The 27,076-nt window shown below is 47.1% G+C and overlaps 2 protein-coding genes across 16 annotated transcripts in view; one reads left to right on the forward strand and one right to left on the reverse strand.

Annotated features, from left to right (window-relative positions):
* The first annotated feature begins 2,003 nt into the window (after positions 1-2,003).
* Positions 2,004-12,203, forward strand: ESRP2 (epithelial splicing regulatory protein 2). Of its 7 annotated transcripts, XR_007410514.1 has the most exons (17): positions 2,004-2,289; positions 2,376-2,504; positions 3,959-4,072; positions 4,181-4,295; positions 4,630-4,728; positions 4,947-5,001; positions 5,075-5,185; positions 5,261-5,393; positions 5,479-5,521; positions 5,682-5,983; positions 6,097-6,309; positions 6,426-6,624; positions 6,770-6,956; positions 7,256-7,421; positions 7,498-7,603; positions 10,728-10,892; positions 11,273-12,203. XR_007410514.1 is itself a non-coding variant. In XM_035715709.2 (16 exons), exons 1-15 carry the CDS (start codon positions 2,092-2,094, stop codon positions 7,585-7,587), a joined length of 2,154 nt encoding a protein of 717 aa, XP_035571602.1. In that variant the 5' UTR covers positions 2,004-2,091; the 3' UTR covers positions 7,588-7,603; positions 11,273-12,203. The 7 variants fall into 7 exon arrangements, 6 of the variants coding, with proteins under 6 accessions (XP_035571602.1, XP_025282406.1, XP_048965608.1 ...); XM_035715709.2 differs by lacking the exon at positions 10,728-10,892; XM_025426621.3 differs by lacking the exon at positions 10,728-10,892 and having other exon boundaries at positions 11,310-12,203.
* Positions 9,323-27,076, reverse strand: part of NFATC3 (nuclear factor of activated T cells 3) — a 139,753-nt gene continuing 121,999 nt past the window's right edge. For 4 of the 9 annotated variants that reach the window (XM_025426615.3, XM_049109639.1, XM_049109638.1 and 1 more), the window contains 2 exons: positions 20,946-21,075; positions 9,323-11,546 (listed from right to left, as the gene is read on the reverse strand). In XM_025426615.3, coding sequence (XP_025282400.1) covers positions 11,447-11,546; positions 20,946-21,075 — 230 coding nt within the window. In that variant the 3' untranslated portion in view covers positions 9,323-11,446. Of the gene's footprint in view, positions 11,547-20,945; positions 21,076-27,076 lie in introns of those variants that run through there. The other 5 variants (XR_003127675.3, XM_025426618.3, XM_035715707.2 and 2 more) reach the window with 3 other exon arrangements.

Genomic DNA, 27,076 nt, shown 5'->3' on the forward strand with positions numbered 1-27,076 from the left:
TCCAAGTATCGGAAATTGGGATCCCTGGGTGGCGCAGCGGTTTAGCGCCTGCCTTTGGCCCAGAGCGTGATCCTGGAGTCCTGGGATCGAGTCCCGCGTCGGGCTCCCGGTGCGTGGAGCCTGCTTCTCCCTCTGCCTGTGTCTCTGCCTCTCTCTGTGTCTCTCATGAATAAATAAATAAAATCTTTTTTTAAAAAAAAAGTATCGGGAATTGTGATGCGGGCTGGGGGCAGGCAGACAGGCGCGCAGGAGGTTCAGGGGAGTTGCCCACACTGCCAGGACGGCCAGAGGTGCCACACTGGAGAGGTCACCTCAAGAAGGTGGCTTCCCTGAGGCCCTGGCCTCGAGACCCACGCTGAAGGAAGAATAGGGAAGGGCCTAGCGTGAAGCCCTAACGGTTTAATGGACGGGGGCTCCGGGAAGGCTGAGGTCGAGATCGAGCGCTCCGCCGGCAAGGCGGTGCCGCCAGGACTGTCCCCTGGAAGCTGGAGCCCCGACGGGAGCCCGACAGGGAGCGATGCAGGCCGAGGGGGCGAAGGCGCTTGCGGCCGAGGACGGAAGGCCGACTCCGCCAGGCGCACGCGCGCTCCCCGCCGCCAGGGGGCAGCCTCGCTCCCCGGCGGGCCCCGCCCCCCGAACAAATATTTGACATTCCAGGCTTATCTAGAGCCGGGCCGGACCCGAGGAGCGACGTTCCCGCTCCCGCCGGCCCGATTGGCCTAGCGCTCCGGCGGGTGGGGACCAGCGGGCGGGCGCCGGGGTGGGCGGCCCCGAGAGGGGCGGAGGAGGCGCCGGGCCCCGCGCCGCTGGGAGGTTGCTCCCCGCTCCCGGCGGGCCGCAGCGAGTCGCTTCCGTACGGGGCACCTCGGTCTCTATCCGTTGAGTAGGGACGCGCTGAAGTGTGGGCTCTCTGGGCAAGGCCTCGGAAGCGCCCCCTCCACCCCAGGGCGCCCATCTCCAACGAAAGCGCGAGGTGCGGCTCCCGCCTCGGCGTCCGCGCGGGCCTGGCAGCCCCACGTCCCTTCTCCCGCCAGATTCTTCCGTTTCTCAATCCTATAAATGCGGGAACGTAGGGAAGTCCGGGGCGGCCTGGAGACGCGCCGGAAGGGAGGCTCCCCAAGCACGAGGGGGCAAGAGGGTGTTGGGACGGACCTGATCGCGTCGCCGGCCTCGGAGGGAGCAGCGACGAGGACCCGCGGCCCGTGCGCGCACGCCGCACCCTGGTCGCTGGCCCCCACCCCCGGGCGCTCGGTCTCCGGGCAGCAGGCCCGTCGTCGGGCGGGGAGGGCGACGGAAACGGGCAGCCGTCTCCACGTGGGGCAGAGTGAGCCCCCGGGCCCGGCCGTCCGGCGCCGCCCGCCTCGAGTGGCTCCCCGGGGCTGGGGCACGGCGCTCCCACCTGCGCACCCCAGAGCCAGGCTAAGGCCAGGTGCTGACTTGTGTGGACAAGCCCTGCCCGTCCCCTCGGTCCCCCGATCCCAAGGCTGTAAGAGCCTCCGCTCACCCCCGGCCCGTGGGTGATAGCGGGTAATTCACCGCCCTCTTTGGTGACTTTCATCAGCCCCCACACCGGCCGTCAGGACCCCCACTGGCCCTGGAATGGCTCCCGGTGATTTTCACAAATGCCATGTGACCCCTACGCCCTGCAGAAGGTCCCTGGGCGCAGGCCTCACGGCGGGGAGGGGCAGAGGGCGGCGGGATCGCCCCAGGAGGCAGGCACGGCCCACGGACCGAGTGGGAGTCTGGGCGGCGAGCGCGCACCCGGGCCGGCGAGGGAGCGCGCGCGCTCTGGGCTGGGCGCTGGGCGCTGGGCGCCGGCCGCCTGCGCCGCGCTCCCGGGGCCGCCTGGGTCACGTGGCCGGCGGGGCCGCCAGGTAACTCGCCCGGAGAGGGCGGGGGCCAGTGGCCGCCCCGCCCCACGGGGCGCCGCGGGCGGGTCTCAGCGGCGCCCACTGCGCCGGCCGGGCCGCAGGTGCCGCCCCCGACACACCGGGTCCCGCCCAAGCTGATTGGTGTCTGCCGTCGGCCGGTGCGTGCGTGCGCCTCGTCGGTCCGCGTGTGTCTGGCCGAGCGCCCCCTTCCTCTGCGGCCATGACTCCGCCGCCTCCCCAGCCACCGCCCCCCGGCCCGGACCCCGCCTCGGACTCGGTCGCCGACCCCCGCCCCGCGCCTGGACCCCTGGTCGTGCTGTTCGGGGCCACGGCCGGTGCGTTGGGGCCGGACCTGGGCTCCGACGAGACCGACTTAATCCTCCTGGTCTGGCAAGTGGTGGAGCCGCAGAGCCGGCAGGTACGGCGAGGAGGGGCGGTGGGGCTCCCGCGGGCTTCAGGGTCCGAGGGGAGCGGTGGCTGATCGGCTCCCCCCGCCGCTCGTAGGTGGGGACGTTGCACAAGTCATTGGTTCGCGCCGAGGCGGCGGCGCTGAGTCCGCAGTGCCGCGAGGCGAGCGGCCTGAGCGCCGACAGCTTGGCGCGGGCCGAGCCGCTGGACAAGGTGCTGCAGCAGGTGAGCGTCGGGGCCCGGCCGGGCCGCGGGGACATCGCCCGGCGGGACCGGCGGCGGGGGGCGAGGCCTGGTGTGCTGCGACCAATCGGCCTGGGTGGTAGGACGGGTTCCTGTTGTTTAAAAGTTTCAGAGGTTCCCGCGTGTGCCGGCCCTTCCTGGGGGCGCCCTGCTTCTCAGCCTTCCCGGGATCCACTCCTACTTACGCGGCGGGACGGAGGCCGCGAGACCCCTCCCAGGGCCGGCGGGGCTGGGAGGCCGAGACCGAGACGCCTTTGGGAACCCGCCTGGCCGGGTCTCCCAGCCCAGCAGTCGGAAGCTGAAAGGGCCGAAGGGGCCCAGCCTTGGCCATAGGTCACGGTCCCCGCCGCCTGCGACCTCGGCCCACCCAGCGGCCTGGGCGACGCGGGAGCGGGGGCGTAGGGCGGGGTCTGCCTGGGAGGCAGACGCCGCCAGGTGTAAGCGGCTCGTCTAGGCCTGCCCCGGCCGGCTGGCCAGGCGTGGGCGCTGTCCGGACCCCGCCTGGAGGCTACCTGCCTCCCGAGCGCAGAGGCCCGGTGCCTCCCAGGCCTGGCTCCAGCGGGAGGCGGTTCCCACTGCTGTTTTCTTTCTCTTATCTTCACTAACTGCACTCACCCTGTGCCTGGTCTCGAGCGTAAGGGCTTTAAGTGCTTTACGTGCACAAATTCTTTCCTTTTCCAGCAACTCCGCTGGTTCTCCGCTGGTGAGGTGCTGAACCTGATCCTGTTCCAGGGGCTCCCAGGCTACACCGTACTTGGAGAGTGTGCTGGAGGAGCACTGGGTTGGCTTGCCCTGGGCCTGCGCTTAGTGCTTCTCCCTCTCCTCTGGCTGGGAAGGAAGGCCGGGTGGGGGGCGGGGGCTGGGCAGCTTGGGGAGTGCCACCCCCTCTGTGAGCAAACAACTCCGTGCCAGCCGGTCGATAGGGTGTGGGTCAAAGCTCGCACTGCCCCTGGCGTCCAGGTGTGGAGCTCTGTCCTTGGATTTTCTCTGCCCATGGGTTGGTCAGACCTAGAGGCGGGGCTGCCATTGACCATGAGCCAGCTGGGCCTCAGGCAGGATTGGGCCTCCCCCACCTGTCTGAGGGTGGTGCCTGGTCAGGGACAGGTTTAACCTGCTTTGCCCCGCCCCTTCCCACCTGCTTGTCCCACTCCACCAGGTGTTTGCTCTGGCCCCACTCCAGACTCTTGGGAGTGTGTGTGATGGGGGCTTGGGTGATAATGTGACTGCCCCCATTTGGCCTGGAGAAGCTGACAGTGGACTGGGGGAGAAAAGGGACACAGGACCAGGCCCAAGGACTGTGGCCAACTCCTCCCCAGGCAGGGCAGAGCTGAACATCTAGCTGAACCAGCTTGGTAGCCTGTGTCCTCCCTCCTCCTTCCTCTTGCCCGCCCAGCTCTGAGTCTGTGTCTGTCTCTCTCCCCACTCTCTGTCCCCAGTTCTCACAGCTGGTGAGCGGGGATGTGGCTCTGCTGGGCGGGGGCCCCTACATGCTATGCACTGATGGGCAGCAGCTGCTGCGACAGGTCCTGCACCCTGAGGCCTCCAGGAAGGTATGCCACCGAGGGCACAACGGGGTAGGGTGCCCAGGACCTCCTGTCATGGGGGTGGGCAGGGCAGCTCAGTTCCCCCTATTCATGCCCACTCCCATGTGCCGCCAGAACCTGGTGCTCCCCGACACCTTCTTCTCCTTCTACGACCTCCGCAGAGAGTTCCATGTGCAGCACCCAAGAGCCCGCCCTGCCAGGGAGCTCACCGTGGCCACCATGGCACAGGGTATCTGTGACCCGGCGGGGTTAGGGTGGAGGGGAGGCTGTAGGCTGTTTTTGAGTATGTGCGTCCTGGGGGGTTATATAAACACACGCGGGTTTACGCTATCTGCCAAGTCCTGAGGACACACGCTTCTGTGTCTGCGCTGGGGTGTGTTTGGAATACGGACGTGTGTCCACATAGGTCTGGGCTGGAGACTTGTAAGGACATACAGGAGCTGGATCAGAACCAACATGTTTGCTGGGATTCTGCATGTGTCCCCCAAAGGGACTTGGGCCTGGGTAGGACCAAGATTGGTGCTCATGCTGGGATTTTCTCACGGTTCTTTCTCTGCTCATAGACTTGGGGCTAGAGACAGATGCCACAGAGGATGACTTTGGGGTCTGGGAAGTGAAGACAATGGTAGCGGTCATCCTCCACCTGCTCGAAGGGCCCAGTGGTAAGGTTCGCCTCAGCACCGGTCACCTGCTCTAGGACTGGGCATCTGCCTCTTACTCCCTCAAAGTCCCCATCCCCATTTGTTACCTTCTGTGAGAGACCATAGGTAGGAGCTCCTCTGTCACTGCCTTATCCCCCTCAACTGTCCTCTCTTTGCAGAGCTTGGTGGGGAGACCCCCTCCACCAGACCCTGCTGACCCCCATGCCATATCCTCTCAGGTCAATTGTTTTCGAAGGCAGAGGTGGTAAAGCAGAAGTATGAGACAGGTCCTTGGTGAGTGTGGGGGCCGGGGTGGGCGGTGACACGTGTGGGGGGCGCAGCTCTGACTCTGTGCCCGCCCCCACAGCAGCAAGGCCGACGTGGTGGACAGTGAGACCGTGGTGCGGGCCCGCGGGTTGCCCTGGCAGTCATCAGACCAGGATGTGGCTCGATTCTTCAAAGGGCTCAACATTGCCAGGTAGGTACGGCAGGATGGGTGGGCTCCGGCGGGCAGGCCTGCCCGGGAGGCACTAACGCAGCACTGGCTCGGCAGGGGCGGCGTCGCACTCTGCCTCAACGCCCAGGGCCGCAGAAACGGCGAGGCCCTCATCCGCTTTGTGGACAGCGAGCAGCGGGACCTAGCGCTGCAGAGACACAAGCACCACATGGGTGTCCGCTATATTGAGGTGGGCCTTGGGCCGGGGGAGCAGCAGGGCAGAGCCGAGGCCGGCCAGGCTGGAGACACACGGGCTGTCCCCGCTGTCCCCACAGGTGTATAAAGCAACAGGAGAGGAGTTTGTCAAGATCGCGGGGGGTGAGTGTGCTCCCAGCAGCAGCGGCGGCTCCCCTGGTTCTCCGTCCATGTCCCACTGGCCCACCGCCCCCTGCCTTTCTGCTCCCCATGTGCCGGCGTAGGTGGGTGTTTGGAAGGGCACGGATGAGGTCAGTGGGTGACTCCCATGCCTCTCACCAAGGCACATCACTAGAGGTGGCTCGTTTCCTGTCACGGGAAGACCAAGTGATCCTGCGGCTACGGGGACTGCCCTTCTCAGCCGGGCCAGCGGACGTGCTGGGCTTTCTGGGGCCAGAGTGCCCGGTGACTGGGGGTGCTGATGGGCTGCTCTTTGTGCGCCACCCTGACGGCCGGCCCACTGGTGATGCCTTTGCCCTCTTTGCCTGTGAGGAGCTGGCACAGGCTGCCCTGCGCAGGCACAAGGGCATACTGGGTAAGCGATACATTGAACTCTTCCGGAGCACTGCAGCTGAGGTGCAGCAGGTGAGCACCCAGGGCTCCCCCTACCCACCGTGTGCTTCTCCAGGGTACCCCTTCCATGCCTTGGACCCCTGCCCTATGTGGCGTGACCGGCCTGTCGCTGCCTTCCTTACCAGGTCCTGAACCGCTACGCATCCAGCCCACTCCTTCCCGCACTCACGGCTCCACTGCTCCCCATCCCCTTCCCACTGGCAGCTGGGACTGGGAGAGACTGTGTACGCCTTCGGGGCCTGCCCTACACCGCCACCATCGAAGACATCCTGAGCTTTCTGGGGGAGGCAGCGGCCGACATCCGGCCCCACGGTGTGCACATGGTGCTCAACCAGCAGGTGGGGCTGGTGCCAGTGGGGAGACCTCCATAGTGAGAGAGGGGTTTGTGGTTGCGGGTCAGGTGCTCTAGCACGTGACAGATCACAGACCCTTTACAAGACCACCATGTGCGCAGGGCCGGCCATCTGGCGATGCTTTCATCCAGATGACGTCAGCAGAGCGGGCCCTAGCTGCTGCTCAGCGTTGCCATAAGAAAGTGATGAAGGAACGCTATGTGGAAGTGGTCCCCTGCTCCACAGAGGAGATGAGTCGCGTGCTAATGGGGGGCACCTTGGGCCGCAGTGGCATGTCCCCTCCACCCTGCAAGCTGCCTTGTGAGTGTCCCAGGGGCTGGGGAAGGTGGTGTGTGGGGGCCGAGCTGTTACAACTTTCACTTTCTACAGGGAGACACTTTACTGGCTGCCTCACCCAGGGCAGTGCTGGGCTCCCTGCAGATGCACTCTCTACTTCTGCCTCCAGGCCTCTCACCACCCACCTACGCCACCTTCCAGGCCACCCCAACACTCATTCCCGCTGAGACGGCAGCTCTGTATCCCTCTTCAGCACTGCTCCCGGCTGCCAGGGTGCCTGCTGCCCCCACCCCTGTTGCCTACTACCCAGGGCCAGCCACTCAACTCTACATGAACTATACTGCTTACTACCCCAGGTACCAGCTGCTTAAGAAAACTCCACAGTCTTGCCCCAATTCTGGTTTGGGGGAGGCTCATGATCCCCTTTCTGGGCCAGACAGTCCAAGGTCTGTTAGAGCTGGGACTTATTCTAAGATGGTCAAGGGAGTGACAGGTATGGCCTGGCGGATACCATCTATAGATTGGAATGGAGAGGACGGACTCTAGAGACTGAGGTTTTAGGGAGGAGGAGTTGAACTAAGCACAAGGCAGAGACCAGGGCAGGAGAGAGGCAGGTGGGACTGCACTCCTAAAATCCCTGCCTCTCCCATCCTAGCCCCCCAGTGTCCCCCACCACAGTGGGCTACCTCACCACACCTCCTGCTGCCCTGGCCTCTGCTTCCACCTCAGTGTTGTCCCAGCCAGGAGCCCTGGTCCGTATGCAGGGTGTCCCATATACAGCCGGTATGAAGGATCTGCTCAGCGTTTTCCAAGCCTATCAGGTGAGGTGTGGCTGGAGGGCATGGGAACGTGGCTGAGCCAGGGGCTCCCTCCCCTAAATCTCTTTCCCTCCTACAGTTAGCCCCTGATGACTACACCAGTTTGGTGCCTGTTGGTGACCCGCCTCGCACTGTGCTACAGGCCCCCAAAGAATGGGTGTGTTTGTAGGTGAGGGAGCCAGGAGGTAAGAGCTGGCTGATGTCTAACATGTCTCTCTTGCGTCCAGAGAATCAGTATCCTCAATCAGGTGGCTTCTGGCTTGTCAAAGCTCTCAGAAAGCACCTAGAGGAGCTCAAGCCCCAGGTCCATCTCCCACTTGTTGCTGTCTGTTCACCCCAAAGATGATGGCTGGACCCCTGCATGCAGGGCTGGGGGTGGAATGGTGTTACCCTGCTCCCAATGGCCTGATCTAGGCCTCCTGAGTAGCAGCAAGAGAGCCTTTGGTTGGTTTTGGCTGTGGGGCTGATGTCCACAGCAGGCTTGGTTTTCTTTTTAAAATGTAAGCCCTGGTGCCTTCAGTGTATGACTCCTGGGAGCTTCTGAGTAAAGATCCCAACGTTCTACCTTCCCCTGTCCCTTCTGGTAGGGGGCAGGGAGACAGAGAATGCTGGCCCCGGCCCCCAGGAGGATACTTGGACCTTAGTGGCCACATTGTGCCATGGGTCTGAGGATGCTAACTCTCCGCTTGGCACAAGGAATATCAGGTGGCAAAATCACAGTTGGTTTTGATGGACTGTACTGCAGTATCCCCAGAGGACACTAGAGGGCAGGAAGCCCTCACACAAAAACTCAGACTTGAATTTTAAAGGGGACTTTCTGCCTACTTTTCATGCACACCTTGGGCGGGCCAGTGGTCTTGAACTCAGCAGACTTCGTGGAATGCCCTTTGCACCCATTAAGAGGGTACATAATTGAAGCTTTGGAAAGAATTTGGAATTCTGCTTACTTCTCCGTAAAATAAAGGTTCCTAACCAGGTGGATTTTTTAAAAGCCAAAGTGCCCTTAGCTTTGGATCCCAGAGTGTGGGGCTCCACCCTTGCCCCAGGCAGAGGAAAACTCAGGCAGATTTCAAGGACACTGTTAACCTGTCATCATTTATTATTTCAGCACTGTAACTGAGGAACCTGAATTGCTGACTCTTCCCTTTGTTATTTGTGTAAGGAGCACTATACTCCTAGAAAAGGTTTTAAAATACAAAATGTCTAAGAAAACACAATTCCAAGTGCTGTAAACATAACTCAGAACCAATTCCTTAACTGAACATCACCCATTTTAAAAAACATAAGGTTTCAGCTTGAGCCCATCTGAGTGTTAAAGATAACCATCTGTACTGAATATTAAAAACAGGGCTTCAAGGCCAGAGGGCGCCTGGTTGGCACAGTCGATTGAGCCTACACTTGGTTTCAGCTCAGGTGGTGATCTTGTGGGGCTCTCTTTGCCCCTCCCCCTGTAAAATAAGTAAGTCCTCAAACAAATAAGAACCACCACCCCAGGGCTTCACTGCCAGATCCAGCAGAGCTCTATAATGGTTAGCCTCGGGCAGGGGTGGGTTGCACAGGCAGCAGCACCAAACGTAAACCCGAAGACAAGACATCTGGTCCCTTTCAAGATGTTTTCAGCCATGTTTCTCTGAGAATCTCTAGTAAGCAAAAGGCTGCTTATCTCATTCCTCAACCCAGAATCAGCACAGGTTGGTTGGGGTAGGGGTAGGGGCCAGGGCATGCTGAGTTGCTCAATGTTGCTACTAGAAGTCAGTTTACACAATCCAATGGATATGTGCTTTAACACCACTTCTGTTGCACAAAGTTTAAAGTCTTTACTTACCTACAAAGCCAAAGAATATTGATTCTTAAACCAAAGATTTTACAAAATGATATAAGACTGCCCACATAGTATACAAAGCTCTATTTTAAAATTTAACTTTTATTTTAAATAGGAAAGCATTTCTAGTGCTACAGGCATCAAGGTATTTAAAAGGCATCGAAATTTGGTGCATAGCAACTCTGGATCATAGAGGCTTTTATTCCTGAAGGCAGCAAAGCAACCCCCAAAGGGTCTTGCAAAAACCCATGTGAGGCAGCTACCCCAGGGGCAAGAGGGTAGAGGCAAGTCCGGCCAGCTGTCTGGAGCTTCCTGTCAGGGGCCGCCTCTCACAACCCCTCCAAAGGCAGCTGTAGGCTACCAACTACAGGCCCTGAAGCAAATCTCACTATCCACACTCTGACACAAAACTTAAAGAAAATATGAAAACACCCAGCTCCAAGAGGGACTAGAGTGATTTGTTGAAGGATATACATTTTTCTCTAACTAGTTTTAGGGGGAAAATTAAATCATCATGGTTTGAAGAGGGCATAAAAATAAAAAGACCATACTTCATCCCGTAGGAGGTGAACATTTCTACCTGGCTGACTAGAGGTGGTGGCCAGTGACCCGGCTCCCTCTGCCCAGGCCTCAGCTGACCTCAATAGAGTCCTGGTATCTAGGACTCATTATCCCCTGGAGTAACATCAAGCCTTTGACCAGCTCAGCACACTGTCGCACATATAGGCACTCAAAAGAATTTCCTTCCTGAATAAATGAAATTACATGATTTTGTGTGCAAGCATTCTACAAACTTCAGGTGCTTTGAAATGGCCCCAGCCTTGGAATAGGTACTAATCCCATTAATGGGATGGGTAAGGGCAGAGTTTGGAAAAAGCACCCAACTCGGGCACCTCCTTTGGTAGACAGCAGGCTGGAGTTTCTTACTGGCCCCTGCGTTGGGCACCAGCCTCACCAGCAGCAGCACCAGGGCATCTTTGGTGTGGAGGGTTAGGTCTATGATGCTACCTCATGTTTGGGTTTGCCTCAAAGCCTTTTGGGGAAAAGGCTTGGTTTTAGGCCATGCAGAAGGGACAAGGTAGGCCAGAAACATTTTAGGCTGTAAACAGAATGAGGGATAAGCCTTTCATGCCACTGTGAACCTTAAAAGCTTCCCATCTGGAGTCCTGTATTTTCTCTGCTCCTTTTTTTTTTTTTCCTGCTCCTCTTTTGAAGCATAGCTTATTTGTGCTTAGCTTCTGACACAGCCTGGCCTCTAGAGATGAGCTAGAACCAGCAAATTTGCCTAAACCGTCATAAGGCTATGGCTTCAAAGGATATAGAGCAGCCAAATGCAGATAAACTACCATTCGGAAAAGGTCTGGGACCAGAGGACACAAGAAAAGCACTCCACAGCGTACTTGTTTGCAGGATGGCAGGATATTAAAGCTATCAAGCTAAAAAACCCACCTTTCAAAGTCACCTTATGTGTCGCTATCTTATCCAAGGCCCTGAGGGAAAAAAGCAATTTCAACATGGAGTCATTATGGAGAGACTGCAGGAAGATTACCTAAAAAGTTATAAAAAGGCTATGCTCTGGAATGTCGTTTTATATTCCAACACTTCAATGATTGGAATGGTCTCCTCACGTTAACAGTTTACTTTTATAAGAGGTATGAGCTACATTTGGCTTTATTTCCTATAAATCTATGAAAGGCTTTAGGGCATGCTGAGTTTCTGAGGCATAGGTGTGGGCTTGGGAGAATTTTTTTTTCATGTTTACCTCTGGAAGGTTTTATCAAAAGTTACTACTTTAAAAATATCATCAAAGCTAAAGAGTCCTTCAAATGACCATAAAGGAGTACAAATCACCAATCACAGCTAAGCAACCAGGTCACTTGCAAAAGCAGCACCTCTGAAATGGAGAGCCTGCTGCATTCACACTCAAAGCACCCATCATATAAAAGTATCCTATTTAAATATAAAAAGCAAAGCTCATTTCCCCAAAGCTCAGTCTATGCTGCTCCTGTTCTTTTACAAAAATCTACCCAAGGCCTGAGGTGGAGGAATGCTGCTTTCCCCACATACAGTGATCCCAACTCCTGGCGCCAGTCCTGAAGGCCACAGAATTGGAAACCCAAGGTCCAAGGAGAGAAACATGCTGAGAAGTCCATGGTGGTGGACACATGGCTGCAGCGAGCACTGTTAGAGCCCATCGGATCTTCCTCTATCCAGGGAATTGGGACCTGGGAGGGGAGCCTCCCTGCTCGCCCCTGTTCCTTGGGAAACAGAAATCTGGGACATGTCTCTCCCAATTATCTCGTTCACTGAAAAACAAGAAAAGGGAAAATGATTAGTGACCTGTGTGTGACTGACCATAGGATGCTCAAAGGCAAGTTCCATTTCAAACACATTTTTTCGCTTTCTGAAGTTTTCTATAAAGGTAAATGCAGTGCTTAAAGCCTACTCCTAAACTGAATGGAGACCTAAGTCCAGAAGTTATTCCAGCCCCTGCTTTTCCCTTTCAGTTCAGTTTGGGTTGGGAAGGGAGATGGCTCAGGGAACAGGAAACATTCTTACCCTCACTCTAAAAAGCTCATGCTTGGGATCCCTGGGTGGCGCAGCGGTTTGGCGCCTGCCTTTGGCCCAGGGCGCGATCCTAGAGACCCGGGATCGAATCCCACGTTGGGCTCCCGGTGCATGGAGCCTGCTTCTCCCTCTGCCTATGTCTATCTCTCAATCTCTCTCAATCTCTCTCTCTCTCTCTCTCTCTGTGACTATCATAAATAAAGATCTTAATAAAATAAAATAAAATAAAATAAAAAGCTCTAGAACTGAAGATAGCATACTTCTTAAATGTGTTTACCTTAATCTAACTTTTCCTTAATTTGCATCCCTTTAGGAGGGTCTTCCCCTTCTGATTCCTGGAGAGTACTTTGTATGTAAAGTGAGTGAAAATAAATGCTTTGGTGAGAATAAAAGAATATTTGGGAATTGTTCTGTTACTTTATGCTAATACAAAAGTATCCTTTATTATGTTGGGGGCATTTATACTGTTTCTCATCCTTTCAGAAAAGATTCTTGCTTTTTTGTTGGTTTCTATGACAAGCCAAGCAGTAAACATATAATGCTTTGTGAAGTCCAATGCAGAAAACTTCAGTCTTAAGTAACCAGTATAGAAATTCTCCCAGTAAGAACCTTAAGTTCTCTCATCATGAGAATTCTTTGCTTTGAAATGAAAATTCTTTATCAACTGAAGATTATACTCCTAGGCACATTCTCAAAAGAATTGAAAACACACGTAAACTTGTACTCGAATACAAGGTCACAGCAGCACTATTCATAACAGTCCCAAAGTGGAAACAACCCAGATGTCTACCAAGTGATGAATGGATAAACAAAATATGGGCTATCCATACAGTGGAACACTATTCAGCCACAAGAAGGAATGAAGTTCTAATACATGCTACAACATGGATGAACCTTGAAAAGATGATGCTAAGTGAAAAAAAAAAAAAAAAAAAAAAAAAAACAGACACAAAAGATCATATACGGTTTGATTCCATTTGTATAAAATAGCACAAACAGGTTAACCACGCACCTCATTACCAGGAGTATGGTGGGAGTGACTGCTAACAGGTATGGGTTTCTTTCTTTCTTTCTTTCTTTCTTTCTTTCTTTCTTTCTTTCTTTCTTTCTTTTTTGGAGGGATCAAAGTTTTATAAAATTAGATAATGGTCATAGTTGCACAACTGTGAATATACTAAAACCACTGAATGATACATTTTCAAGGATGAATTTTACAGTAATGAATTATATCTCAATATAGCTGTTATAAATGAAAACAGGCCAAGACAAAACAACAACTTAGAAATGTGATGTGATCACAGAGCAAAGGAGACACTATCAATCACTTAAAAAAAAATCTTCAAGTATTAAATTAATATCTCTTTATAGTTTAGGTAATCAAAAAAAATTCTTGAAATTCATATACTGATGGCTAGAAGAAGGAACTAACATTCACTTCACAAATATTTACTGAGCATCTATGAGAGTTTACAACTGAAATTTTATAACTTATTTCATCTTCAAAACATGTTAAGGTAACTACTAACCCACTTTATAGGTCAGTTAACTGAGGCTTTGGCAGTTCACATCATTTGCTTAGTAAATGGTGGAATTAATTTCCAAACACCCATCATTTCTTGGAGGCCAAGAGTAGAGAAACAGAGAAATCTTTCAGACAAAGAAAATATGAAAGACCTGGACAAATGTGATGCTTGGGGAGGGAGAGGGAGTATGTTGAGAGTGAGGAAAGGGAGACAGAGAAGAGTGTATAAAGGGGACAGAAATAGAAAAGGCAGCCGTTGGCACCTGTTATTCCAAGCCCCATAACAAGCAAGGAACAGAGTTTTCAGTGTGGACACCATGTATAGTCTATGGGCTAGTCTTATGCCAAGATGGAGCACAAATATGGCCCATGATCTGTGTGTGTGAACTCTCACATAACTCACCACATTGAATTACTGGTACGGGTCATCATCATCTGTCTCTCAAATAGTTTGTGAGCTCTTAAAAGGCAAGGACCTTACTGATGAGGAAACATGAGTTGTTTTTTTTTTAAGATTTTATTTATTCATGAGAGAGACACAGAGAGAGATGAGAGAGAGAGAGGCAGAGACACAGCAGAGGGAGAAGCAGGCTCCATGCCAGGGGCCCGACGTGGGACTACATCCCAGGTCTCCAGGATTACACCCTGGGCCGAAGGCGGTGCTAAACCGCTGAGCCACCTGGGCTGCCCAGAAACATCAGTTTTTGATGACTGAATAAATGGATCCTAATTCAATATAATTACTTGGAAACTATTGGGATTGGTATACAGAAAGGTGGTAGGGTAGGAAAAGGACCAGAAAATGTTATTAAGACTAATGCATGACATCTGATTTTGATTTTGACAGTGTTTATTTTATTTTATTTATTTATTTTAACAGTGTTTATTTTAGATAGGTCTCCCAGCAGTGGCAACAAGCCAAATATAGAAGGGAGTACCAGCTGACAGTCCTCTTTTCCCAGTGCTTATCCCTTCCAAGGACAGTTAACAACAACAACAACAACAACAAAAAAGGACAGTTAACTTTGGAGATGTTCCAAACTGCCATTTACCACACCTTCTTAAATTATCTCAATTTTCAAGTTTTACATCTACACAGTGATGAGAAATGGTGCTTTATCATCATCAAAAGTCACATGAGTATTTTTTCCCTGTATCTTATGTTTTCTTTTTTTTTTTATTTTTATTTATTTATGATAGTCACAGAGAGAGAGAGAGAGAGAGAGAGGCAGAGAGACAGGCAGAGGGAGAAGCAGGCTCCATGCACCGGGAGCCTGATGTGGGATTCGATCCTGGGTCTCCAGGGTCGCGCCCTGGGCCAAAGGCAGGCACCAAACCGCTGTGCGACCCAGGGATCCCTCTTACGTTTTCTTGAGGATGAGGGTATATATCCAGCACTATCCACCCACTTAACAAGTACACTTTGATGATAAGGACAAACACATCATTTTCTGAGGTAGCCAGGTGATGTTTACAGAAAAGCTTGATCAAAGCTATTTTATTTCTGTTCCCCCTTATCAAAGTTCTGTTGTTCTTTTGCCTGTGGCTTAACCTCACTTAGCTCCAGCAAGCTGGAAGGTTCTTGACTGGGATTTTCAGACTATGATAAAGCCAAGAAGATTTTCCACAAAGAAGCATTCAAGCTGACTGTACTCAAATATACTTTGATACAGAATATTAGTACATAAAATTAGATTTACATACATATTTACATAAATACATAAAAATTAGTAGATTTAAATTCCAGTAGAGCAAGGACCTTATCTATCTTGTTTTCCACTGAACCCTTAATGCTTGGTACCTACTGCATGCTGAATACAATAACTAGCCAAGTGAATATTTTAATATAATTTGGGTACTTGGAAAAACAACAAAAATTATGCTCAAATAATTGCTACAGGTGAATGCTGAATATGAATTTTAGGACAAGGAGTCAGAACTAGAACAAGGCAGTCCTTTTGTCGCCCTTTAGCAATGACTTGAGCACAGTATTGCACAGAATCCGCTGTTCTTCTCTGCCTCTCACTTCTCCCTGAGGCTGGGAGCTTTGGGCTCAGATTCCTACCTCTGGATTCCTGGAATAGCTTTCTGTTAGAATTGGCCAAAATTTGAGCGTCAACTTAAGCAAGTCAAAATTATTACTGGTAAACAAATCTATGATGTAAATTATTTTTTTTTTTAAATTTTTTTTAATTTTATTTATTTATGATAGTCACATAGAGAGAGAGAGAGGCAGAGACACAGGCAGAGGGAGAAGCAGGCTCCATGCACCGGGAGCCCGACGTGGGATTCGATCCGGGGTTCCAGGATCGCGCCCTGGGCCAAAGGCAGGCGCCAAACCGCTGCGCCACCCAGGGATCCCCTATGATGTAAATTATTAACAATACTGATAAACACAGTATTTTTTTTAAGTATAATTGATACATATTTACATTAGTTTCAGGTGTACAACTTAGTGATTAAAAAATCTTAATGATTTGACATTGTTATTTCTTAAAAATACCAACAGCTTGGTAAATTTGGAAACCAAATTTCATTTTCTACTTTCTTTTGAATATATATGACTGAATTTATTCATTTATTTAAACCCTAGTCCAGAAGGTGTTTGAGGTGGCTTTATGTTTTTTCATCAATTTTTTTTTTTTAATTTTTATTTATTTATGATAGTCACACAGAGAGAGAGAGAGAGAGAGAGAGAGGCAGAGACACAGGCAGAGGGAGAAGCAGGCTCCATGCACCGGGAGCCCGACGTGGGATTCGATCTCGGGTCTCCAGGATCACGCCCTGGGCCAAAGGCAGGCGCCAAACCGCTGCGCCACCCAGGGATCCCTTTCATCAATTTAATTAAGAGCAGAAAGAGTTTACAGCCCTATTATGCAATTTTATCATTCCCCCTTAAAAAGAGTAAAGTGAATTAAAAGCCTAAAACAAGAGTCAACAGCCCTCAACACCCATGTTAATAGTTTATGTAGGTCACAGCATTTGGCCCACTTGTGACAGCTGCCAGTTACTCCAACACCTGGGTCTCCTGTGCCACCACAACAGAAGTAGTCAGAGCCATCAGCAGTATTTGCTATAAGAACAAGTTCTTTATCCAGAAATTGCTATCCAAATTAACAGTTTACTGGAATGCTACTTCTATACACAAGAATGAGGTGTTGTAACAACAGGTCTCTTATTTAGAGCTATTTCCAATGCTTAAAGGTTTCAGAGCTGGAAGTGACAATCCTGGTGTGGTATGAAATCTCACCACCAGGTGGAGAGGGGCAGAGTAACCCAGGACACTGCCTCTGGGGTAGGCACATAGTCATATGCGCAAAAGCCCAAAGGGCCTTTCTAACTAGCATCTGAGCATCTTGAGAATTTTTTTTTTTTTTTTTTTTTTTCATCTTGAGAATTTTTGTAAATGATTTCTGGGTATAATTAGACTATTTATATATATTATTTCATTTTGAAGCTGCAATGATCATTCATCCAGGTTTGGCAAATCCATCTCTTCTTCCCTTCTCTCTACCTAAAGCTTAAAGGTATAATCCATTCTTTGGTGAGCAATTTTATGGAAATGTTATTTTTTTTTATAAACGAAGTGTGCAATTATTTTCTGAGTTCCACTTGAAAAGAAAAACATGAGAAATTTAGAAGGAATGATTTTAAATGGATGAGAAATCTAATTTTTTAAAAGATTTTCTTTATTTATTCATGAGAGACAGAGAGAGGCAGAGACCCAGGCAGAGGGAGAGGCAAGCTCCTACAGGGAGCCTGACTTCGGACTCGATCCCAGGACTCCAGGATTATGCCCTGAGCCAAAGGCAGACGCTCAACTGCTGGGCCACCTAGGCATCCTGAGAAATCTAATATTTATGGGTTTATTATTCTATAACACAGTTCTGCTAAGATACACTTTTAGTTCTTTTTTTTTCAAAGATTTTATTTATTCATTTATGAGAGAATCAGACAGAGAGAGAGAGAGAGAGAGGCAGAGACATAGGCAGAGGGAGAAGCAGGCTCCATGCAGGGAGCCCGATGTGGGACTTTGTGGGACTTGAACCCAGGAATCCGGAATCATGCCCTGAGCCAAAGGCAGGCGCACTCAACCACTGAGCCACTCAGGCGTCCCATTTTCCAATTCATTCTTAGTAACTGAATTTAGCTATTCACATGGCCACTCAGCTATAAACTACATTTCCCAGCTTCCCTTTTGTAGTTAGGTATGACCATATAAATTTGTTTTTTTCAAATGATATGTGAACAAAAGTGATGTGTGCATCTTCCTCATACCCAGCTCAATAACCTCTTCCCTTCTTTCCCCCCTACCTCTTGCTTTGGGCTAAGTCTCAAATCAAAGTGGTGACTCTTGCTTTGACAATAACTAAGGAAACAGAGAAACAATGAAATAAAAGGAATCCTGATCTCTGAATTACTATGAAGTGTGAGAGAAATTTCCAATGTGGTTAAGTCACTGTATTTTAGAATCTCCATTAGAGTAACCTAGCTTATATTAACAGAATAAAACTCCTCACCATAGGGATCCCTGGGTGGCGCAGCGGTTTAGCGCCTGCCTTGGGCCCAGGGCACGATCCTGGAGACCCGGGATCAAATCCCACGTTGGGCTCCCGGTGCATGGAGCCTGCTTCTCCCTCTGCCTATGTCTCTGCCCCCCCCAACCCTCTGTGACTATCATAAATTAAAAAAAAAAAAACAAAACAACAACAAAAAAACTCCTCACCATAAAGATAACGCAGAAAGAATATTTAAGTATTTTAAGCAAGAACCAAGATAGCTTGAGCTCTACCATGCCAAGTTTTTAATTAAATCATTTTATTATTTTTTTAAGATTTTATTCATTTATTCATGAGAGACAGACAGACAGAGAGAGGCAGACACACAGGCAGAGGGAGGAGCAAGCCCCATGTAGGGAGCCCACGCGGGACTCAATCCCAGGTCTCCAGGATCATGACCTGGGCCGAAGGCGGCGCCAAACTGCTGAGCCACCTGGGCTGCCCTAATTAAGTCATTTTAAATTTTATCCTAAATGTTACACAGCTTTCAACCACAGAACAAAGTGAAAATGTATGCACAAAAATTAGAAGATATCCTTCACTTTTTAACACTAGCTTTATTACTCGTAAAGGAAAATTATGATAGTTTTTTTTTTACCACACACGTAATAACAAGGGAATCAGTCTTGTTATTACGTGTTCTTTCTTCTTTTTTTTTTAATGTATTTTATTTTTTCTTTCTTCTTAAGAAATCTCTTATATGTATGATACCATAGTCAGTGTCATATAGATATTTCCTCTAAAAAAGGTTGTAAATCAAAACATTCTTCAAAGACAAACATTAAATCTGTAGCTGAGTAAACAGTACACAGGTACCTAAAAGTGTATTCAAGTATCAGCATGTATCCTTATTTTAAATCAGCAAAAACTAAAATATGAAAAATTAAAAGCCAGAACCCACTTCTTTTTAATTTGTGTGAAGATGTTGGATTCAGAAGGATTTTAAGATTATAAAAAGATTCCTTCTTTTTCCCTTTTTGTTTTTTTGCACACTGTACATATTCTCTGGATTATCTTGTCCATTTCTATATATGCTCATTCCCAAATCTGACCTCCGGGGACCCAACCTGAGCTCCAGAACCATAAACTCACATGTTTCATTTCACCACCTGTGCTATGGACCCTGTATATACTTGCCTCTTCAAGACATGCTTCAAAAATTTTCTTCATTCTTTCAGCTCTTCAATCAATCTACCCACCTTCCCTCCTGGATCCTTCTTATCATTACTAAGTATGGTAAGGCTTTCTACCTTAAACAAGCAAGCAAACAAATAAAAATCCTAGACCCCACATAGCTCCCTATGTCTAATTTTTTCTTTCATTGCTTAACATCTTAAAGGAGTTATCTACACTGCTTGCTCTTTCATGTTTCTATGTTCATGTTTCTGTTCTTACCTCTTGTTCACTCCTTAGTCATATATTGATCCCTTCATTCCACAAAAACATTTCTTACCAAGATCACTAGTGACCAACTTACTTGTTGCTACATACATAGGAAGAGCTATGGGGTAAACTCTAGAAGAGATAAAACTTTCATTTTGGCTCAGTTGTGACATAATTAGGGTGATTTACTTAATCTTTCTTCAACTGATCTGCTCCATCGTAATATGAGGAAATTCATTTAAATCTTTCTGGTTATAGGGAGGAAGGTTGGGGAAGTGGTCAAAATAGGTAAAAGGGAACTAAGAGAAAAAACTTTGCAGCTGTAAAATAGATAAGCCATGGGGTTGTAATGTAAGCAGAGGAAATATGGTCAATAATATTGTAATAACTTTATATGGTGACAGATGGTAACCAGCCTTTTTTTTTTTTTTAAGACTTAATTTATTTATTCATGAGAGACAGAGAAAGAGGCAGAGACACAGGCAGAGGGAAAAGCAGGCTCTCTGCAGGGAGCCTGATGTGGGACTCAATCCCTCAATCCCGGGACGGGGATCACGCCCTAAACCAAAGGCAGCCACTCAACCGCTTGAGCCACCAGGTGTCCTAGATGGTAACTAGCCTTATCACGGGGATCGTTTTGTAATATATAAAAACAACAAATTACTGTGATGCACATCTGAAAGGAAATTGTATGTCAATTATACTTCAATTAAAAAAAAAAAACCCTCCAGGTTATGACTCTTCTTAGAGAGATGCAGGAATTTAGTTTCTCTTTTTATTCCTCTCATGACTGGAGACAATTAAGTGAGACCAGGGTAGGCTCAGCTTCTGGGAGAAGCCAGTGTTTTGGTGCCTTGTCTAAAGAGGAGGCTTTAGGATCCTAAATATAAAGATTTGGGTAGCCTTTTCCAAATCTAAATTCATTAAAACTAAATTCAAATGGCATTTTGAGAATTATAATTTGTATATTTACAATTTCTATCACATACGTTCATAAAAGGCTTTCGGAGTCTCTGAAAAAAGGAGCTGCATGACCGTGAGGGACTGAAGTGTTCCTGGCGGGTTACTACGGTATAGAAGCCTGAGGCCCAGGCTCTCACTCACACAGACTTCATTTCTATGAATTCTTTCCAAATGGAGTCTCTGAAGAACTATCTAGAGTACAAACATGGGCCTACAAGGCAAGCAGGCTCAAGGGTAAATAATCCAGGTTGCCTCTAACAAATGGATAAAATTTCCTGCTTTATTTCCATTTCATATTGCCTCACATCAAAACTTTATAGAGTACATGACCAGAAATCAGTAGGCTTTATACACCTGATTGGCAACCAGGTTTACTCAGCCACCAACCCATAGAATTCTTTTTCCCCTAAGTCACAGAATTCTTATAGATGGGCTTCTCTATTTTGATTTAATAAATTCAGTTAGACACTTCCCTTCTATTCAAACCCAGATTAAATTTATAAGCACTTTATAAGGCTACAAACCTGAATGTGGTTAGATTTAAAAAGCAGAGTCTTGTAGTCAGAGTGTAGCTCCAAAAAAAAATGAGTGGACCTATCAAGAAGATTGCCCGTGTATGCCCCATCCTCTGTAGCACATGCAAATCCAGCCACTGCATGCAATACCAGACTTGGGTATAAAAACAATGACATATTTCAGTCAACACTCACCCTCTAGATTCTCCAGAAAGGAGCTGGACATGAGAGCTCACTGTGGTTAGGCCATTTCTCTGCTGAACCTGATGGCTGGTGTTCCAAGTCAGACATAAACTGGTCTGTGTCAAAGAAGACAACATCACTACTGAATGGAACAAACCAGAGAGTAACTTAATCTACTACATGCCCAGCCTGTTTTTTCTATTATCAAGAGGAATTTAATCATCCTTCATCTGTCAATCACTACATAAAATGGCTCCCCACATTTTATTAAATAATACAAATATTGGAGTCCAGAGTTTATTTATTTCCAAAAATTAAAAGGACAATAATTTTAAAGTCACAATGATGGTTTCAGCAATTTTATTTTTATTTACTTTTTTAAATAAAGTAAACTCTACCCCTAATGTGGGGCTGGAACTCATGACTCCAAGATCAAGAGTCATGTGCTCTACCGACTAAGCCAGCCAAGTGCCCTGATTTCAGCAATTTATATGACAGATTTAGTTTTAAACAAAATAGTTTATTTAGATCTAATAGTTTATTAGATTGGATCTATTAGTCGTTCCCAAATACTTGTCTATGGCTACCTTAGAATTATCTGGATACTTAATAAAAACAGAACTCCTGGGTTCTACTTCAGACCATGGAATCAAAATGTCTAAAGGGTAGGAGCCAAAAAAAACTATATGCACAGGTAAATCTGAGGGTCATTGGAGGAATACTTTTTAAACTAAAGCCCACATTTATTAGCAGGTTATGAAATCAATTAGGAACTTGGGAACAGCATCTTTTAAAAAGAAATAGAACAAAATACAAGATAGCAGGCTGCATTTTCTTTAATAAAGGTTAAGAATTGGCCTCTGAGACCTTCATGTTAGTTGCATATATATTTTCATTTGTTATATACTAAGTTATGCTATAAAACTTGCTTATTGTAGGGAGCTATCAAAAATGTTTGAAAGTCGCTGTATTCAAGAGTTATCATTGGTCAGTTTTGTGATAACGGCTAACACATTCAGATGCCTAATTAGAGAGCCCAAACACAATGATGCAAAGCCTCCTCCTTTAGCCTAAAAGGAATTATTTTTGGCCTGTGCTTGTTCAACCTCAAACAAAAGGACTTAACCTTTTAGATTCTAGAAGAATGCTTATTTTATCTTAGCACAGAAGAATCTGTATATAGTCTCTGTGAACAATAATTAATACCCTTGTCTTAGGCTGATAAAGGAGGTAAAACAAAGGAGGAGCCAATCTGTGCAAAATGCAATCTCCATTAAGGGATCAAAACAAACAAAACAAAACACAAAAGCCAGAAATCCTTTGTGCTTACAGAAAAAATTTTTCTGCCCTAAGCTTTTTTATAACTAATTTGAGATCACCAAGTTTTCAAAGAGGATTTAAGGACTACAGTATATATGAAGTATTTTAAAGACTAAATATACAGTCAAAAGTCTCCTTTCTGAGGATGCCCAATCTCCATAACAGAATCTTCCAAAACAGACACGAAAGTATAGATCATGTGATTCATAAGTAAAAAGAAAGAAAGAAGTCCAGGAACAAAGCTAAGAGGCCAGCAGACCCTAGTGACTTTTACAAGTAGATTTATGCAATGGTAATTGCATATTATGCTATGGAAATATGCAGTCCCCAAGACATCTTTCTAGTTCCTTGAAACATTGTTGACAGCTTCAAAAAATACCTGATTCATTTCTGTCACAAAAACTTTGACAAAACACCTGAAGAATTAACACCAATTCTTTCTTTAAGATTTATTTATTTGAGAGAGAGAGAGAGAGAGAGAGAGAATATGCAGGGAAGGGAAGAGGGAGAGAATCCCAAGCTGACTCCTCTCAGAGCCCCAGTGTGGGGCATATCACAACCCTGTAATTAAGACCTGAGCTGAGATAAAGAGTTAGAAGCTTAACCAAATGAGCCACCCAGGAGCCCCAATATCAATATTTTCTTAAACTCATCCAAAAGATTAGAGAGGAGGGAATATTTCTTAACCCATCCTAGGGCCAGCATTACTGATACCAAAGCCAGACAAAGACATTACAAGAAAACTACACAATATTCCCTGTAAAGACAGATGCAAAAATCCTCAAAAAATACTAGAAAACTAAATTCTGCAGTACACTAAAAGTATTATATATCACGGCCAAGTGAGATTTATTCTCAGAATGCCAAGATGGTTCAGCATATGAAAAGCAATGAATGTAATTGAAATGATTAGAATGAAAGATTAAAATACTACATGATCAATGATGCAGAAGCAGCATATGACAAAATTCAATTCACTTTCATAAACACCTAATAAACTAGGAATAGAAGGGAATTTCCTTAACATGATAAAGGCCATATATGAAAAACCCACATTACACTCAATGGTGAAAGACTGAAAGCTTTCCTACTAAGATCAAGAACATGATAAGGATGTCCATTCTTGCCACTTCAATTCAACATGGTCCTGAAATTTCTAGCCAGAGCAATTAAGCTAAAGAAATAAAAGGCAGGGGATCCCTGGGTGGCTCAGCGGTTTGGCGCCTGCCTTTGGTCCAGGGCATGATCTTGGAGTCCCGGGATCGAGTCCTGCGTCGGGCTCCTGGCATGGAGCCTGCTTCTCCCTCTGCCTGTGTCTCTGCCCACCCCCAGATCTATCATGAATAAATAAATAAATCTTAAAAAAAAAAAAAGAAATAAAAGGCATCCAAATTGTAAAGGTAGAGGTAAAATTTTCACTGTTCAAAAATCATCTTTCTGTTTGTTTTTTGTTTTGTTTTGTTTTTTACAGAAAGCTTGAAAGAACTGACATACAGGGATGCCTGGGTGGCGTTCTGGTTGAGCATCTGCCTTTGGTTCAGGGCCTGATCCTGGGATCTGGAATTGAGTCCCACATCGGGCTCCTTGTGTGGGGAATCTGCTTCTCCCTCTGCCTATGTCTCTGCCTCTCTCTCTCTCTCTCTCTCTGTCTCTCATGAATAAATAAAACCTTAAAAAAAAAACTGACATAACAAAAAATGTTAGCAGTAATAAATTAAGTCAGCAGTTATAAAATATCAACACACAGGGGCACCTTGGTGGCTGGGTGGGTTGAGCATCTGACTCTTTGTGCTCAGGTTTTGATCTTGGGGTCGTGGTATCAAACTCTGTGCTCAGTGTGGAGTCTGTTTGTCCCTTTCTCCTCCTCTCCCCACTTGTGCTCTTCCTCAAATAAATAATTTTTAAAAATAAACACACAATATTCAGTTGTATTCCTTTATTAATTTTTTATATTATTTTTTTTTTAAATTTTACTCATTTATTCATGAAAGACACACACACTGAGAGAGGCAGAGACACAGGCAGAAGGAGAAGCAGGCTCCATGCAGGGAACCTGACGTGGGACCCGATCCCGGGTCTCCAGGATCACGCCCTGGGCCAAAGGTGGCGCTAAACCACTGAGACACTCGGGCTGCCCCTGTATTCTTTTTTAAAAAAAGAATTTATTTATTTATTTGAGAGAGAAAGAGAGAATGGTGGGGAGGGGTAGGAGAGGGAGAGTCCCAAGCAGACTATGTGCTAAGCACAGAGCCTGAATCAGAGATCGATCCCACAACCCTGAGATCAAAACATTAGCTGAAACCAAGAGTCTGATGTCCAAGTGATTGTGCCACCCAGGTGCCCCCAGTTGTATTCTACATACTTTCAATCAACAACCCAAGAAGGAAATTTTTTTTTAAAGATTTTATTTATTTATAAGAGAGAGAGAGAGAGAGAGAGAGAGAGAGGAGAGACGCAGGCAGAGGGAGAAGCAGGCTCCATGCAGGGAGCCCAACGCAGGACTCCATCCCGGGACTCCAGGGTCACACCCTGGGCTGAAGGCGGCGCTAAACCGCTGAGCCACCCAGGGATCCCCTAGAAGGAAATTTTTAAAAAAAATATTTTATTTATTTACTCATGAGAGACACAGAGAGAGACACAGAAAGAGGCAGAGATACAGGCAGAGGGAGAAGCAGGCTACATGCAGGGAGCCTGATGTGGGACTCAATCCCAGGACTCTAGGATCACGCCCTCTGCTGAAGGCAGATGCTAAACCGCTGAGCTACCCAGGGATCTCCCCAAGAAGGAAATTTAAAAATCAATACCATTTACAATAGCATCAAAAAGAATAAAAATATTTAGGAATTACCAAGGAAGCTTAAGATTTGTATGTTGAAAACTAAACATTGTTGAAAGAAATTAAGGTTTCTAAATAAATGGAAAACATCCCCTGTTCATGGACTGGGAGACTTACTAATTTTTTAAATATTTTATTTATTTGGAATAGAGAGAGAAAGCATGCAAACATGTGTGCACACAAGCAGGAGGAAGAGGCTCCATACTGAACAGGGAGCCCAACGTGGGGCTTGATCCCAGGACCCTGGGATCATGACCTGAGCCACCCAGGTGCCCAGGAGACTTAATATTGTTAAGATGACAATACTATCCAAAGCAATGTACAGATTCAATGTAATTCCTAGCAAAATCCCAACTGGATTTTTACTGATACATTAAAACCAATTCTGAAACTCATATGGAATCTCACGTCTTAAGCGAGATTTCCCCCACTTTTCAAATCCCTTGTTTGTGCGGGTCTGGGGGGGACCCCCTGCAGCCAGCACCCTGGTGAGGACAACTGACAGTAGAAGAGGAAAGGGGTTCTATACTAGTCCTGCAGGAAGAACCACATGGCACGACGTCTGCCTTACTCACTGGCTTTCTGGGAGGTATTCCTTCCATTCCTTCCACTCTTCTAAGTGTTCACGTTTAGTTTCAGTTTTGGAAAAATGTTAAGCATTTATTTTGAGGTAAAAATAAAAACTAATTTCATACTAAAAAAAAAAAAAACAGTTTTGAAAACAAGAACAAAGATAGAAGAGTCACATTTCCTGATTTCAAAACTCACTACACAAAGCTACAGTGTGAACAGGTATAAAGACACACACAAACCAAAGGAACAGAACAAAGAGCCCAGAAACAAACCCTCAAAATATATGGCCAATTCACTTTCAAACAAGGGTTCTAAGACCATTAAATGGGGAAAAGCAGTCTTAAACAACAATACAGGGAAAACTGAATATCTATATGCAATAGAATGGAAACTGGACTCCTACTTCACACCATATACAAAGTTAACTCAAAATGGATCAGAGACTTAAACAGAAGAGCTAAAATTACAAAACTCTTAGAAGAAAACATAGGGCAAATCTTCATGACCTTGGATTAGGCGATGATTTAAATATAACACTAAGGGATGACTGGGTCGCTCAGTGGTTCAGCGTCTCCCTTTAGCTCAGGGTGTGATCTCAGGATCCGGGATCGAGCCCCCCATTGGGCTCTTTGTGAGGAGCCTGCTTCTCCCTCTGCCTGTATCTCTGCCTCTCTCTGTGTCTCTCATAAATAAATAAATCTTTAAAAACCAAATAAATAGCAATAAAAGAAAACAGATTAACAGGGTCTCATCAAAATTTAAAACATTATAGGACACTATCAAGACAGTGAAATGAGAATGTAGAGAATTGGAAAAAATATTTATAAATAATACGTCTGATAAAAGATTAATACTCAAAATATATAAAGAACTCCTACAACTCAACAACAAAAATAATGAAAAAATGGCTAAAGATCTTAAAAGTAAAGACTTTTTCAAGAGAAGAAATAGAAATGACCAATAACCTCATGAAAAGGTGTCCAACATCGTTAGTTCTCAGGGAAATGCAAATTAGCGTCACAATGCGATACTACTTCATATCCATTCAGGATGGCTATTATTAATAACAAGTGTTGGCAAAGAAGCAGAGAAATTAGAACCCTCATGCATTGTAAATGTAAAATGCTGCAGCCACTATGGGAAAAATACCAATCTGGCAGTCTCTCAAAAAGTTGAACAAGGAATTTCCATATAACCCAACAATTCTACTCCTAGGATACCTAACAGAACTGAAAACAGATTCTGATACCTGCACACCAATGTCATTGCAGCATTATTCACAAGTCAAAAGGCAGAAGCAAATAAGTGTTTTTCACCAGATGAATGGGTAAACAAAATGTGACTATATACATAATGTAGTATTATTCATCCATAAAAAGGAAAGAAATTCTGATACACACTTGCAACATGGCTG

The sequence above is a fragment of the Canis lupus genome, chromosome 5, assembly GCF_003254725.2.
Source record: "Canis lupus dingo isolate Sandy chromosome 5, ASM325472v2, whole genome shotgun sequence".
Lineage (NCBI taxonomy): Eukaryota > Metazoa > Chordata > Mammalia > Carnivora > Canidae > Canis > Canis lupus.